This window comes from Trichosurus vulpecula, chromosome 1 (genome assembly GCF_011100635.1).
Source record: "Trichosurus vulpecula isolate mTriVul1 chromosome 1, mTriVul1.pri, whole genome shotgun sequence".
NCBI lineage: Eukaryota > Metazoa > Chordata > Mammalia > Diprotodontia > Phalangeridae > Trichosurus > Trichosurus vulpecula.
Genome location: NC_050573.1, coordinates 246,811,403 through 246,827,148, shown reverse-complemented (window position 1 = coordinate 246,827,148; position 15,746 = coordinate 246,811,403). Strand labels below are relative to the sequence as shown.

Here is a 15,746-nt window from a genome sequence, read left to right as displayed (position 1 = left end):
TTCACCTATCTGTCAGAAACAACAGCAAAAAAATTACTGAAACTGGTAGTTTAAATAGATCACAAAAGAAACATGTGAACAGTGTTTTGTGCATAGCAGATATTTAATAAAGTATTTACTGAATTTAGAGTTGTTGATTCATATAATGTTCAATCTCACTCAAAAAAAACCTATGGTAGTGGTCAGAGATCCAGGCAGTCAGTCAGAAGCTCAAAGTTCTAATCCCTACTGATACTTACTCCTCACATATGACCCTCAGCCAGTCACATCTCTGGGCATCAGTTTGCTTGTCTATAAAATGAGAGGAATGGACTATGTCAGGGGTTCTTAACTTGGGGTCTGTGAAGTTTGGGATTTTTTATATTTTAATAACTGTATTTCAACATAATTGGTTTTCTTTATAATCCTATGTATTTAATTTTATGCATTTAGAAACATTATTCTGAGAATGGGTCCACAGGCTTCACCTGACTGTACTAGGTGATCTCTCTAAGGTGATTTCCAGCTTAAATTCTGATTCCATAAAAGCTATAGGTATCATGTTACTGAGCTATGGACTGTTCTGGGAACTGTGTAACAAGTCATCAGAAAGAACGCATGACCAATTCAAATGAGCTGGAAACCTATTTTAATGTTACCAACATTCCAAGCTGTTTTCCCTCAGAAATACCACTACTCCAAACCTCTTTTATAAAGGTTAAAATGATAAATGTTTTTAATCAATCAAGGATTTTTTTAATGTATCACATGCAAGGCATAGTGAGAGGTACTAAAGGAACAAATTCAAAAGATGGACAAATCCCTACCCTCAAGTAGTATACATTCTTAACCTGGGGTTCATGGATAGATTTCAAGGAGTCCATGAATCTGAATATTAAAAAAGTTATAACTTTATTTTTATTAACTTCTAACTGAAATTTAGCATTTCCTTCAATTATGAATGTAGGCAACAAATCATTTGTCTGAAGAGACCAGAGGCTTCACCAGACTGACAAAAGGGTCCATCACATAAAGAAGGTTAAGAACTCCTATTCTTGGGAATACAACATGTTCACAAATAAACAGGAATCTTACAAAATAAATACCCAATACGGGGGTGGGAAACAGGGAGACTTGGGAAAAGCCTCTTAAAGGATGTGGCACCAACTTTACCTTCATAAAATATATGAAAATCTTATTCAACTTAAAAAAATTCTGGGGATAGCCACAAAATTTAAGCTATTGAGTTACCTGTAAGCACAGGTTATTAGGTTTCTTTTTTTCCTTTGGTCTAGTTCTGCTTTTTCACTATAGTATGGAAAGCCCAATAAGAAAACTCTACCAACGGGGCAGCTAGGTGGTACAGTGAGTAGAGCACTGGTCCTGGAGTCAGGAGGACCTGAGTTCAAATATGGCCTCAGACACTTGACACACTTACTAGCTGTGTGACCTTGGCCAAGTCACTTAACCCAAATTGCCCTGCCAAAAAAAAAGAAAAGAAAACTCAACCAGAGAAGATAAATTGCTTCTTACAAAAAGACATAGAACATTGCCTGGGGTAACTGAGAGTTTAGGTCATTTGCCATGGGTCAGAAAGCCAGTTTTCTTTTGAAAGCACTTGACTGAATCCAGAAAAAAGTCTGAAGGGACTTGATTGAATCCGGAAAAACCAGGGCTAGCTTTCTTTTTCTTTAGACATAAGAAATGTGTCCCTCCTTGGATGGTCCTGTCACCTCCAAAAGACTGCCCCTTCTGTCATCCCCACTCTCTCACTTATTTTTAATCTCTCTCTTTCTACTGGTCTGTACTTTCCTACTTCTTACAAACAGGTCCATGTCTCCCTTATAACTCAAAAGACCCTCACTTGATCCTCCTATCCCCACCAATCTGTATCTCTTCTATGCTTTGTGGATAAACTCCTCCAAAAGCCATCTACAATACATGACTCCACTTTCTCTCCTCTCACTCTCTTCTTGACCCCTCTATAATCCAGCTTTGGATCTTATCATTTCATAGAAATTGCTCTCTCCAAAGTTACCAATCATCTCTTAGGTGCCAAATCCAATGATCTTTTCTCAGTCCTCATTCTACCTGACCTCTCAAGCACCCTTCAACATTACTGATCACTCTCTCCTCCTTGTTAAGTCTCTTTTCTCTCTGGGTTTTAGGGACACCTCTTTCTGCTGGTTCTTCTCCTACCTATCTGACCATTCCTCTGTCTCCTTTGCTAGATCCTCCTCCAGATCACACTTTCTAACCCTAAGTGTCTTTCAGGGTTTTGTCCTGGGCCCTCTTCTCTTCTCCCTCTATTCTACTTTACTTAGTGAACTTATCGGGTTTCATGAATTTAATTATCATTTCCATGCTGAAGACTCTCAAATCTACCTTTCCAGCCCCAAACTGTCTGCTCACATCTGCAATTGCCTTTTAGACATCTAGAACTGGATGTCCTGTAGACATTTTAAACAAAATATGTCCAAAATGGAATTATCTTTCCCCCAAACCCCCACCTTCACCCCTCTCCTATTTACCCCATTACTGCAGATGGCAACACTATCCTCCCAATCCCTCAGGTTCACAACCTAGGAACCATCCTCAATTCCTCACTATCTGTTACTCTCCATATCCAAACTACTGCCAAGGCCCTGCAACATTTCCAGTCTCCATTCTAGTGCAGGCCCTTATCGCCTCATGCCTGGACTACTGCAAGTAGCCAGCTGGCGAGTCGGCCTGCTTCAAGTCTCTCACCACTCCTATCTATTCTCCATTCATCAACTAAAGTGATTTTCCTAAAAAAATTAAATTTTTTTTTAAAAGGCAGGTCAAACTATGTCATCCCTCCCTGACTCAAACTCCAGTGGCTTCCTATCGCCTACAGGATCAACTTTATAATCCTGTGGTTGACATTCAAAGCCCTTCATAACGTAGTCCCTTCCTACCTTTCCAGTCTTCTTATACCTTAGTCTCCAACACATAGTGTGAGTGACGCTGGTCTCCTGGCTGTTTCACAAAAGACATTCCATCTCTCAGCTCTAGGCATGTTCTATGCCTGCCCTGCCCCCTATGCCTGGAATGCTCTCCCCTCCTCCTCTCTGCCAATTGGCTTCCCTGGTTTCCTTTAAGTCTCAACTAAAACCCCAACTTTCACAGTAAGCCTTTCCCAACCCCTCATAATTCTAGTGCCTTTCCTTTTTATTTTGTATATAGCTTGTCTGTACATATTGTTTGCTTCCCTCTTAGACTGTGACTTGCCTGAGGGGAAGGTCTCCATTTTGTCCTTTTTTATAGCAGAGGTGCTTAGCACAGTGCCTGACATATTACAGACACTTAATAAATGTTGATAGATTGATATAACAGCTTATGGAAAAACATTCCAAGAGCACCCATACACCACTAATATGAATTAACTTCATTCTTTGAAAAATTATGCTTCACACAGGTAGACTTTACACAAAATTAGCTCCAAAGAGTAACTTAGTAGGAATCCACAATTCAAATACATTTCTCTGTCAAGTCAAAAATTAACATACGGGCTTTGATGCAAGAGGAAATAGAACATTTAGGGAAACAAAAGGACAAAGATAGGCCTGCAGACAGTCATGCATAGCATTTATTAGCTACTAGCTACTTGCCAAGGACTATGCTACAAACACGATCAATCCAGAGAATTCCTACGAGCAAGGAGATGAATGAGGAAGACAATACATATAGGGTTACCTGAAAAATGGAGGGGAAGTTAGAGCCAAAGTGGAAGTGAAGAAGAAAGAATGAGGAAAAACATGGCTTCAGTCCCTCCCCAAATGGTAGCCTTGGAGAGGGAATCATCAATGAGAAGATGATGACCCCAGAAGAATGTACTACTAAAAAGTAATGGCTACAGAGAGAAATGAACTAGAAAAAAGAAAACGCGAATCCTGCCATTTACTACTAGTTAAGTAACCCTAGTCTGAGTCATGGTTTTCTCATCTGCAAAAATGGGGATATTTACAGGATACACCTAAAGGTGCTACAGTGAAGGTCTGATGAGGGCAGTATGTGAAAGCTACTGCAATCATTATATAAGTGAGATAATCAATACTATTATAACTGAATAAAATAATCACTGCTTTCCAGTTGCCAATGACTCAATGAACAAGAAAAATTAAGAACATTCAGAAAACTTAATATTAACATGGAACAATGGCAACAAAAAGCACACCCTCAAATAAAACACTCTTTCCTCCCCTAAATACCCAATTACCAATTACTGGCAAACTGATGACCCAGCAACTAGCTAGCACAGCCTAGCCAGCACAGGCCACTCCAGGAGCAACAGGTTCTTTTTTCCCCCAAAGGACCAAATTCCACTGAAGGTATGGAGATTCCACTCCTGCAAGTTTACAAACACTGCTAACCAACCTTCCATCTAATAAGGACAACTCCAAGGAACTTTAAGAGGCATAAGAAACACTTAAAGAACTTCTCAGCAGACCTTTGTGACTGCAACAAAGTATTAATTTTTTCCTATTTATACCACAAATAGCTTGCTTTGTATATGTTTGTTTGCTTGTGGTTTCCTGTTGTTAGATTGTAAGCTCCTTTAAGGCAGGGCCCATATTTTGCTTCTTTTTGTGCTAAGCACATAGTAGGCACTTAATAAATGTTTATTGAGTGTGATTAACTTTGTGTAATTCAGTGTTTTCTTCTGTATGATGGTAGTATCTGCTACTACTTTAGAGTTTAATAGGCTTATGATACGCAAAAAAAAAAAATTTTAGATTTACATAAGACAATTCTTTTCATCTAAGAGCTCAAAGAACAAAGGAAGGGGACTGCTGCCCACTGCCTATCTTACAATGAACTACCTCTGTACAATCAATCTGATATTGCTATATACTGGGTTCCAGGATCAGCTTGCCACCAAAGGCAAGCTCAACAGAAGTAGCACAGCCAGTTCCAGATACCTCAAACAAGTACCAGGGATAGCTTTTAAGTTCAGACACCCCCTCCTCACACTCAATATGATTTCAAGACTTTCTTGCCATGAGCTAAAGCACATACAAATCATGAGTTCAGACAGCTGGGTGATGTAGTAGATACAGTGCTGGATTTTGTCAGGAAAATCTGTGTTCAAATCCTGTCTCAAGGCACTTACTAGCTTGACCCTGGGCAAATCACTAAAACTCAACTTGTTTCCCCAGCTGCAAAATGAATATAATAAAACCACCTATTTCAGAGTGGTTAGGAAGATCAAATGTGATAACACACATAAAGCACTTGGCAAACCTTTAAAACTACAAGCTATTATCATTTTTATTATTAGTTTTTAAAACCAAGTCCTATGTGTGATTTTTAAGATTGGGGGAGAAAGGGGAGTATGGAAAGGACCTAATTTTTTTCCCCAAAAAAACAACTAAATGGAGGAAGGCACACTTCACAACTCTGATTAAGGAAAGAAAGCTTTGCTAATTTAAAATTAAAAGGCTTTTTCATGAACAAAATCAATGAGATTAGGAGTAGAATCTATATCTGCAGGGAATCTTTATATTCAACAATGCTGTGTTTAAAAAAAAAAATTCTGATCTCCAGTATTTATATAGACTTGACAAGACCATGAGGCATTTCTCAATAAATACTTGGCCCACAGATATAAAGAGAAGAATTCTGAAAGTAGAAAGGCAATCTATCAACAGCCATCGCTAGAAAAATGCAAATTTACACAATTGAGATATTTCATACCCAGCCAATTAAAAACACAATTAAAGACTAAAACAGTCAATGCTTCAAGGACTGTTAGAAGACAGGAACACTGATTTGCTGTTACCATTCTAGAAAACAATTGGGAATTACAAGAGGAAAGTAACTAAAATGTTCATACTCTTTTGACCAAGCAATACATAAATCCCAAAGATCGAAGATTTAAAGGCCCTATATAGTAGTAACCACAGCACTTTTTGTTGAGGCAAAGAACTAGAAACAAAGTGATCACCTACGGATCAGGGAACAGCTGAAAAATGTTATGTAATGGAATATTTTTGTGCATTAGGAAATTATGAATGAAAACTTCAAAAACATAGAAATATTTGCATGAACAATAAGCAAAACTCTAAGAATATACAGGATTTCGAAAATGAAGATCACTAAAATAAACTAATTTCTGAGTAACTAAAAACCCAATTGTCCCAGAACAGATAATGAAATGTATCTCCTCTTCTCAATCAGTACAAAGTAACTATTGCAAAGTGAGGAAAGCAGAACCAGGAGAATAGGAATGAAGACTAAATGTAAGTGAAGAGAGAGTACTGGAGGGCAACAGAGATCAGACCAAATACAATGATAAATATGGATTCCATGCAGCATACTGGCACATATTTCCACCAAGTAGAGAGGTGGGAGACTACTGGTTAGGAATGTTACAAATTGTCATTTTCAGTATATCAATTTGGCTTATCTTCTGTTGTTGGGTGGTAGAAATTATTGAAAAATTATTTTGATACAAACAAATAATGAAATGCATTAAGACATTAAAAAAAAATGGAAGATTCCCTTTTAAAACTATGCATTAATGTTCCAATAACAGCTTCACTAATTATTAACTAAGATACATTGACAATCCAACGGACAACTTAAAGTACCTCAGATTCCACGTGTCAAAACAACTCATCTTTCCCCTAAAAGTCACACTATAGTTAATCTCTTGACTCATCTATTAATATAGTTTTAACTATCACCCCTATAAAGATTATTACCAAAACTCTTTCCAAATCTGATTTTCCTTCCAAGTTCAAGTCCCATAGTTCCAAGTGCCTACAGGTCATCTCCATTTGATCAATACGTCAAATACATACATGTTTCCAAATGACCTCATCATCCTCTCCTCAAAATTGATACCTCTTCTAATTTCTGTTATTGGCATCACTGTCTTCCTAGACAGGCTCAAAACCTTACTATTACTCTTGATTCTTCCCTTACTCCCTCACATCCAATAAGTTGATAAGTCTTGTTTATCTCTCTTCTCATCCATTCTCTCCATTCCCAGTGTCACCCTCCTTCATGCTCTTCTTGAAGTCATTGCTCTAGCACTGGAAAAGAGCTTAAGAGGCCATCCAATTCAACTCCTTCTCTTTACCAATGAGGAAACAGATTCAAGAAGGTGACTTGCCCACGGCAAGGGAGTAAGTAAGCATCAGAGATGAGATTTGAACTCGGGGTCCCCTTATTCCAGAGCAAACACTCTCACCAGTGTTCAACACTTCTACTGTAATAGCTAACTTTTCCTCCCCACTCCATTCATCCCATTGCAACAGAAATAATCTTCCTAATGCACAGCTCTATCCATGTCTGCTTACCAAATAACCAACAAATACCTTAGCTAGTTATTCAAGACCCTCCACTCTCTGGCTCCAATGTACTCTTTCCAGTTTGATTCCATTTTACTCCACTTCCTGAGCACTATACTAGAACTGAACTAGGAACCATACTTGGTTTACCTCCCAGTGTCCCCTATATTCCTATCATGTACTCACTTTTCCCCACTCCCCACCTACTGAAATTCTCCCTTTTTTCAAAGCTTCTGTGATATACCACCACTTCTATAAGGACTTCTCTAAAGCTCCTAGTTACAAATGATCACTGCCCCTCTACTGCCAGTGAAATGAACAGAAGCAGGAGTATAACAATGTCAAATGAAAGATCACTGAAAGGAATCTAAGCAAAAACCAATGAAGGTAACATAAAGGATAATGAAACATACCTCCCTTGCTCACCAAGAGGCAGGAAGCTACAAGGACAGGATATTGTATACATGGATTGTCTCTGCATAAGGTGGTTTTTTTAATTTTTATTATTATTTTTCTTTGTCACAAGGAAGGGTTCAGTCTAGTCTGAAATGGTGGGAGATGAATGAGGTATGATGTATGGGCAAAAAATTCTCTCCTGACACTTAACATCTTCTATATACAAATTTTCTAATTTCATTTCTGTAATTATTTCCACATTTTTCATCTTCTTTACTAAACTAAGTTTATAGAGGGGGAAGCTATAGATCTGCATAGATCTATAGGTATGTACTATCTACCTATCTCTATTTGGGAGTCATCTACATGGATGTTTTATTTCTTGGACTACATCTTAATCTTGTATTAAGAGCATAATATGCTCAAGGCAGAGTGCTAGATGCTATAGACAGTGAATAGAGATAGAAGTAAGAAAAATCTATGGATCTATATGTATAGATCTAGCTACATATAGCTCTAGAGCTAGCTAGCTATACAGAAAGAGATACATACTATAGATAAATAGATACAGATATCTGATCTTCATCTCTCACTTGAGCTCTAATCCCAGGCATCTTTAAGTGCCTACACCTCCACCCAGATACCCCATGGGCATCTCAAACTCAGCACTGTCCAAAACAGAATTAGTTATCTTGTCCTCAAAACCCACCCTTCCTCCTAATTTCTTTCTGTTTAGGACACCACCATCCTTTCTAGTCACCCAAGTTCACAACCCCTAGGAGTCACCTTCAACTTAATCGCTCTCCATATCTACTCAGTTGTCAAATCTTATTAACTCTACCTCCTCAATATCTCACATCAGCCCCCTTTCCTCTATTTATGACATAGCCAAACTAGTTTAGGCCTCATCATCTCTCACCTGGACTACTACAAAAGTGTCCCAATTGGTTCCCCTGGTTACAGTATCTCCCCTCTCCAATTTACCCTCCATAAAGCTGCGAAAGCTATGGTTCTAAAGCACTAAGAACTAAGTTATCACTCCTCTGCTCAAGAAACTTCAGTGGCTTCCCAATGCTTTGGGAAATGAAATACAATCTGGTGCAAGCTGAAACCTGATTGTAAAGGGCTTTCAATGTCACTCTTTCAGGCTCATTCCCATCAAATACTCTATACTTCAGTCAAATTGGCTGTGCTCCTTATGAATCCAATACTCCAATTGCCTCCAAACCACCATTACACAAAGCTGTTCCTCTATTCCTTAGCAAATATTTAAAATGGATTGTGTAAGTTCAACTTTTTTCTCCTCTTTAAATAAAACAATTTATGGGATTTTCAGTGAAGCACATCCATTATTTAGAGAGATTTATATCTGTATAACCTTATATTTTGTTACTGTAAATTTAGTTATGCAATAATTGAAGTGCTGATCAATAAAAATGATAAAGCGGGGCAGCTAGTTGGCGTAGTGAGTAGAGCACCTGCCCTGGAGTCAGGAGGACCTGAGTTCAAATCCAGTCTCAGATACTGACACATGAACTAGCTGTGTGACCTTGCGCAAGTCACTTAACCCCAATTGCCCTGCCAAAAAAACAAAACAAAATAAAAATGATAAAGAAAGTAGAGAAGTTGATTCCAATGATCCAGTATCCTTTGGCAAAATAAACAGTATTTTGAATTGGTCTTCCTTGCCCATGGGGAAAAAAAAAATCAAGACCCTCCACCACTCTCTATTCCTTTCTCTTTTTCTCAGTCTAAGGAAAAAGGCAAAGAGACCCTTCCCTCCTGACCAACGCTTCTACTTGAGCCCTTACCCCAATCTTGTCTAGGAGACTGCCAAACCAATAATTCCTTCTTATATTCAATCTCCCCCTATATAGGCTCCTTAACCCTACTACACCTTCTCTCAAGTCTACCTTATTTTCTTCTCCCTTCTATTGCAAAAAAAAAAAAAAAAAAATTACCCAATGGCTTTTACTTCCTTCCATTTATCAATCTAAGTTCTTATCCTCCTTGACCTAATTGTAGATTCTGAGATCCTTAACCAGCCTCCTCTCCTGGATAGTGTCCTCCCTCCTCTTCCAAGACACTATTCTCTTCTGGGTCTTCTATCTACCTGATTGTACTTTCTCATTCCCCTTTCCTGGATCACCATCTCCCATCCCTTTGGCTGGGTGTCCCCCAGGGCTCTGTCCTGGGCCTCTTTTTTCTGTCTACACTCACTCTCCCTTGTTGATCTTATCAACACATTCACATACGTGAATCCTAAATCCATACATGTAGACCTAACCACTTTCATGAACTCTAGTCTAAACATTATCAAATGTCTTCTCGACATTGCAACCTGGTTGTCTCAAGAAAATAAAAAATTCACAATGTCCAAAATAGAACTCATCATACACCCTCCTAAACCAGCTCCTCCAGCAAATTTCCCTACTGCAGTTAACATTAAAAAAAAAAAGACCAGGTGCATCAACTGATGCAAAAAACTTTACTTTGAAATAAAAATTTTCATCTTGCTGTCTCCTTTGCCATAGATTTTTTAGAAGTGCACTGTGTCCACTGATACTGCTTGGTTCTTGAGGGGATACTTAATTCCGGTCCTTCTAGTGTTAATGGTAGCACCATATTTCTAATCACTCAGGTTCACAACTTCAGTCATCCTTGTATTCTCATCTTTCTTCCACTCCCCCATATCCATCAGTTGCCAAATCTTATGACTTCTATCTCCACATCTCTAGGATCCATTGTGTTCTCTCCACACACAGTCACTTCCCTGGTTCAATTCCAACCATTTCATCACCTAGACTAATGTAATGCCCTCCCAACTGAATTCCTTGCTTCCAGTCTCTCTCCTCTACAATCCATCCTTCATACAGCTGCCAATATAATCTTCCTCAAGCAGCAACGTGCCCATGTCATTCCCCTGCTCAAAAATATTCAGTGATACCCTACTGCCAGTAAGATAAAAATAAAAACTACTAGATGTGTCATTTAAAGTCCTTGACTGTCTGGCTACAAACTATTTTTTTCAGATTTATTTCATTTCACTCCACTTCACACATGTTACATCCCTGTCAAACTATTCATCAAACTCAGCACACCCAAAATAAGAGAAGCACAGAAACTGAGGGTTAAGAAGGAACCCTCCCTCAGACCTTGCGATTCAGCCCACTTCTGAACAAGAATCTAGCTATAACAGTCAGCTCATACCACTTTTTGGATAGCTCTAATTATGAGGAAGTTTTTCCTTATCTCAGATCTAAAAGTGCCTCTTTATAACTTCCACTCATTGTTCTTACTTTTCCCTTCTGGGGCCAAGGAGGACAAAATCCCTCCTCTCTGAAAACCCTTCGAATACCTGAAGACCACTACCATGTCCCCTTTAAGCCTTCTCTTCTCCAAGCTAAACACTCCCAGTTCCTTCCATAAAGCCTCATAGGGCATAATCTCCAGGTCCAAAATATCTTAGTCACCTCCATAAGAACAGGAGCTGTCTTTTTCCTTTCTTTGCATCCTCAATGGATATCACAGTACCTAACACATTGTACACAGGAGCTTTTAATAAATGTTTGTAGACTGTATGACTGATTCTGGATACTTTCCAGTTTTATCAATGTCTTTCCTAAAATAAGATGGCTAGAACTGAACACAATACTCCAGATAAGGTCTCATGAGGACTTCCCTAGTCCTGGACATTACCTCTTATAAAGCCAAATATCACATTAGCTTTTTTCGGAGTGCCATATTACACTGCTGACTCATTTATACTGAGTCTGTTGGGCCACTGGAATCCCCTGATCTTTTGAGGACCTGTTCCCTCCCTCTCCCCCCATCTTATACTTGAAGTTGATGTGTAAGAATTTTCAACCTTATCCTAATTAAATTTCACGTTATTAGGCATCTAGATGGTTTAATGGAGAGATCAATGTCTTAAGAGTCAGGAAGACATCAAGCCCTCAGTCAGACATTTCACCAGGTATGTGACCCTAGGAAAGTCATTTAACATCTCTGAGCCTCAGTTTTCTCCTTAGTAAAAACAGAGATAAAAGCACCTACTTCACTGGGTTGTTTGTCATAATCAAGTGAAACTATGTATGTAAAGCATTTTTTTTTGCAAACCTTAAAAGCACTATAGAAACGCTACCTATAAATATTATTATTAAATTCTCTCACTGTCTTGGAGGGGAAGGGGGAGGAGATGGTGGGGGAAGAAAATTTGGAACTCAAAACTTGCAGAAGTGAGTGTTGTAAACTAAAAATTAAAAATAAATTTTAAAAAAATTCTCTCTCCATTGCATTCCAGTCCACCTTTGGCATAAGCTAACTAACCCCCAGACCCAGAATGTACTTCCTCAACTCCTCTTAGAATCCTCTGCTTCCTTCATGGCTCATTCAGCTCAAGTGCCAATTCCTATGTAAAGCCCTTCTTGATCCCCGCAGCATTAGTGCTGGGCTCAAATTACCTGTGCACATCTAACAAACAGCCTCCCTTTGAAACATAAGCTACTTGAGTGCAAGAACTGCTTTGTTTTTTGCCTTGGTATCCCCAGTACTAGCACAGAACCTGGCACACAGCAGAACTAAATATTTGTTAAATGAAATTAAAGTTTAGGAAAAAAGAACAGGGTAGATGGACAACCATAAAAATAAATCTAATATAGTCATGATTCTTTTCTTTTTAAACGGGAAGGAGTATCTTCCCATGGATATCAGAACCAATGTACAATGCCAATCATGTTTAACAAGGGACACTGCATTAATTTGAATCAACTGCTCATCTTCCTTTATCATCATTGTTACACAGAACTCCTATTACTCCAATTATCATTTTACCAAGCTGACAAGTAAAAGTTTCTCCAAATGAGAACAGATATGGTTCATTTAAGTTCTACAAAAATTATTTTGTCCAAAGGGAAAAAAAAGTAGAATTTACTCAGCCAATATTAAATATTTGTTATAGGCATATTCTTATTAACAAAATTCATCAAACTTTAAGCACCTACTATATGTAAGGTGCTGGGGAGATAGAGATGGATAGGAATTTCATCAATATCAGAAACTTCCAATACTGATCCAGTACAGAACTTCTCTACAATTTGAAGTCTTAACAGAATTCTCAAGAGAACAATGAGAGGTTAAGCCAATTTGTTTTCAGAAGGTCACAAAATACAAGTCAGAGGTAGAACCTGAACCCAGGTCTTTCTGGCTCCTCAATCCACTAGCTACAAAGTCTCTAGTGCTGGGGCTACAAAGACAAAAACTAGACTATTCCTGACCTCGAGGAACTCACATGCTACCAAACAGTTTAAGGTTCTACCTCGGGGCAAGCCGCTTAATCGTGGAGCCCAGGTTACTGCATCTGCAAAATAGGAATATCAGTATTATCTTCCTAAGAGTGGTAGGGAGAATCAGACTAGATAATGTATGGAAAGCTCATAAACCCTAAAGCTTTGCAAACATAAGGCAAAGGCTAAAGCAGGCAGTGAATCAAGCCATGTGAACCCCCTTATTCAGAATTCCACCTCCAGTTTTTCCCAACCAGTAAATAGCCAGCAGCGGTTATAAGGTCATGCCTACACCCAGTCTTGAAATCCTCTGAAAGGTAAGATGATTTTACACAAACACAAAGTGGCATTTTCAAATGCAGGTAAAAATTGATTATGAAAGCACCATGCGTATGATGAATAAAAGAGAAAGGGCATACCTTAAACACAACTGGAGTATTTTCAAACTACTTTTATAATTCTAGACCTTTGGTTCTATTTATCAACTAGGTCATTTATGCTTTGTGTGATAGAAACATTGCTATCCTAAATTAACAAAGCATAGCCTACATGCAAAAAGCAGCACCATAAATGACAAGAACTGTAAAACAACCTGAAACAACACTTTGGAAAATTCGCACTTCTCTTTCACCCATTACAAATAAGAACCTTTGGAACACCCTTTCCTGAGGCACCCTAGTGAAAGGGCCTGATCGCTTCTCCAAAGGAACTTTAAAAGGCTCATATAGAGAATCATGTACTGCATTCATCTACCAGGAATCACTAAGGCCTTGCTGCCAAAACTGCTCCAGCTTCTACTGAGTCACTTGGGTGAAAATATCTTCTTCCAGAACCGTGGCAAGAAAAAAAAATACAGCAATGACTCAAAAATAAAGAAGAAGAAATGCTCTTTCAAATTTGTAATGCAACCCAAGTTATCCAGTAGGCTCTGGTCCTGTTTCCAATAAGATGACTGCAAACTCAGACTGTGAGTCAGGTCCTTTAGGAGTGGACCCAGGTAGGCTTCTGACACACACTTTAAATATGTAAAAGGAAGAGTGAGCACGAGGGTAGAGTGGAGGAAGGAGGGGCACCATCTATAACCTTTCCTAGGTCATCACAGATGCGACCAAGGTAATTATGGCTGGGGGGGGAGGGGAGGGAGGGTTATTAAAAAAAAGTTGAGAACTTACCAGGCGAGAGCTGGAAATTGGCAGGCAATTGGATCGTAGTTGTGTTGGGGGCTTTCGCGGCCACAACTTGGGGTGCGGGCAGCCTAGGACCACTGTTGGTCTTGGGAACGGTATTGACAGTGGCCAGTTTGGTCACCAGGGGCCCCAAGGGGGCCGTCTTCACCAGCGGCTGGGACGCTGCGGTTACCAGGCTAAGACTTATGGGGGCCTTCGTGTTCAGGGGCATCTGGGTGTTCCTCAGCGGTGCCGGGAGCGCGCTGCTGGCGGCCGGAGGGAGGTGACTCTGGACACTCCCGTTGGTCAAAAGAGCGGGGGCCATGGTCACCGTCCCGGGGACGCTGAGACAAGCCGGAGAAGAAGCGGCGGAAGCACCTTGTTCAGAGAGGCCGGTGGGCATCCCCACGACCGAGGCAGCTGCAGCTGCTGCGGCAGCCGCGGGGCTGCTGCTCATGGGGGAGAGGAGGGCAGAGGCTTCGCGAACAGTTCCCGGCTCCAGAACTGAGCGAGCTCCACAGCATAGCGAGCCAGAGTCCCCGGGTCCGCTGCAGAGAAGTCAGGGGCCGGCGTGACGGAGCAGCCCCAGTCGCAGGAGGGTAGCCCGGGGGCCGCTCAGCGCCGCGGCGGACACGCCGGCAGGAAGCCCATGCTGCCGCCGCTCCCACGTGGGACTGCTCCCCGCCGGCGGCCGGCCGGACCGGCGCCTCAGCAAGCCCCCGAGCCCGCCCCGCGGCACCAGCTCATGCTGCGGCACTCGCTCCCCGGCTCTCCCTGGGCCCAAACTTGTGCACTGGCCGCTGTGGTCCCGCCGCCCGGCCACAGCCACCCCCACCGCTGACAGACACACACGCACACGCGGCACGCACACAAGAGGAAAAATACACAAGGGAGCGGGGGTGGAGGGAAGAGAAAAACTTAAAACAAAATTTTTTAAAAAGAAGAAAAAGAAGAAGGAATCCCCAGACTTAGACGTAAGCCTCCGACTTAACAGCGGAGCGGCAGCAGCTCACAACTGCGCCGGCCATGTTTATATAGCCACGCGACGAACGCGCGCACGCGCTCTGGGACCATCCCACCCCCTCCCGGGTTTCCCTGGAAATCGGCCTCGGTGATTGGTCCTGAAGAACAATCGGGATTGTGACGTCACAGGGGACGACTCGAAAGGGCGTTCTCCAAGTTAAAATTGGGGGGGAGGGGGAAAGGGGGGGAAGGGTCGAGTTGCCTGGCACCCACGTGGGAAACGGGTGAGGAGACCTGTATTTTGGAAATGGACTACGTAGGAGAGAGTTGTCTTGTCCTCGTCCTGAATGCATCTCTTCAGGAAGGGGAAGGCCGAGGACATATCTATCTCATGTGTAGTTTGAGGAGCTAGCACTGAGGTTGTCCCAAGCTTGGGTCCCCATCCAAATCAGATGTTCTCCACTTTATCTCGTGGCTTTTCTTCCAGGCTGAAAAGTCTCTGACCTTTGCAATGCAGTTGCAGTTGAAAAAAGGAAAAGAACTGTATTAGCATTTTCCTGCAACACGGAAATTCAGTCAGCTATTTGATCAGCCATGCGTTGGATTTAAACAACACACCTATGTCCTTTTTCACGTGT

General features: G+C 40.8%; 1 protein-coding gene across 2 annotated transcripts in view; it reads right to left on the bottom strand.

Moving 5' to 3' along the window:
- The window catches only part of TAF4B (TATA-box binding protein associated factor 4b), a 200,810-nt gene extending 186,262 nt beyond the window's left edge, over positions 1-14,548 (bottom strand). For both annotated transcript variants that reach the window (XM_036768688.1, XM_036768680.1), the window contains exon 1: positions 14,152-14,548. In XM_036768688.1, the coding sequence (XP_036624583.1) occupies positions 14,152-14,548 (397 nt within the window). The remainder of the gene's footprint in view (positions 1-14,151) is intronic.
- Positions 14,549-15,746: the final 1,198 nt, after the last annotated feature.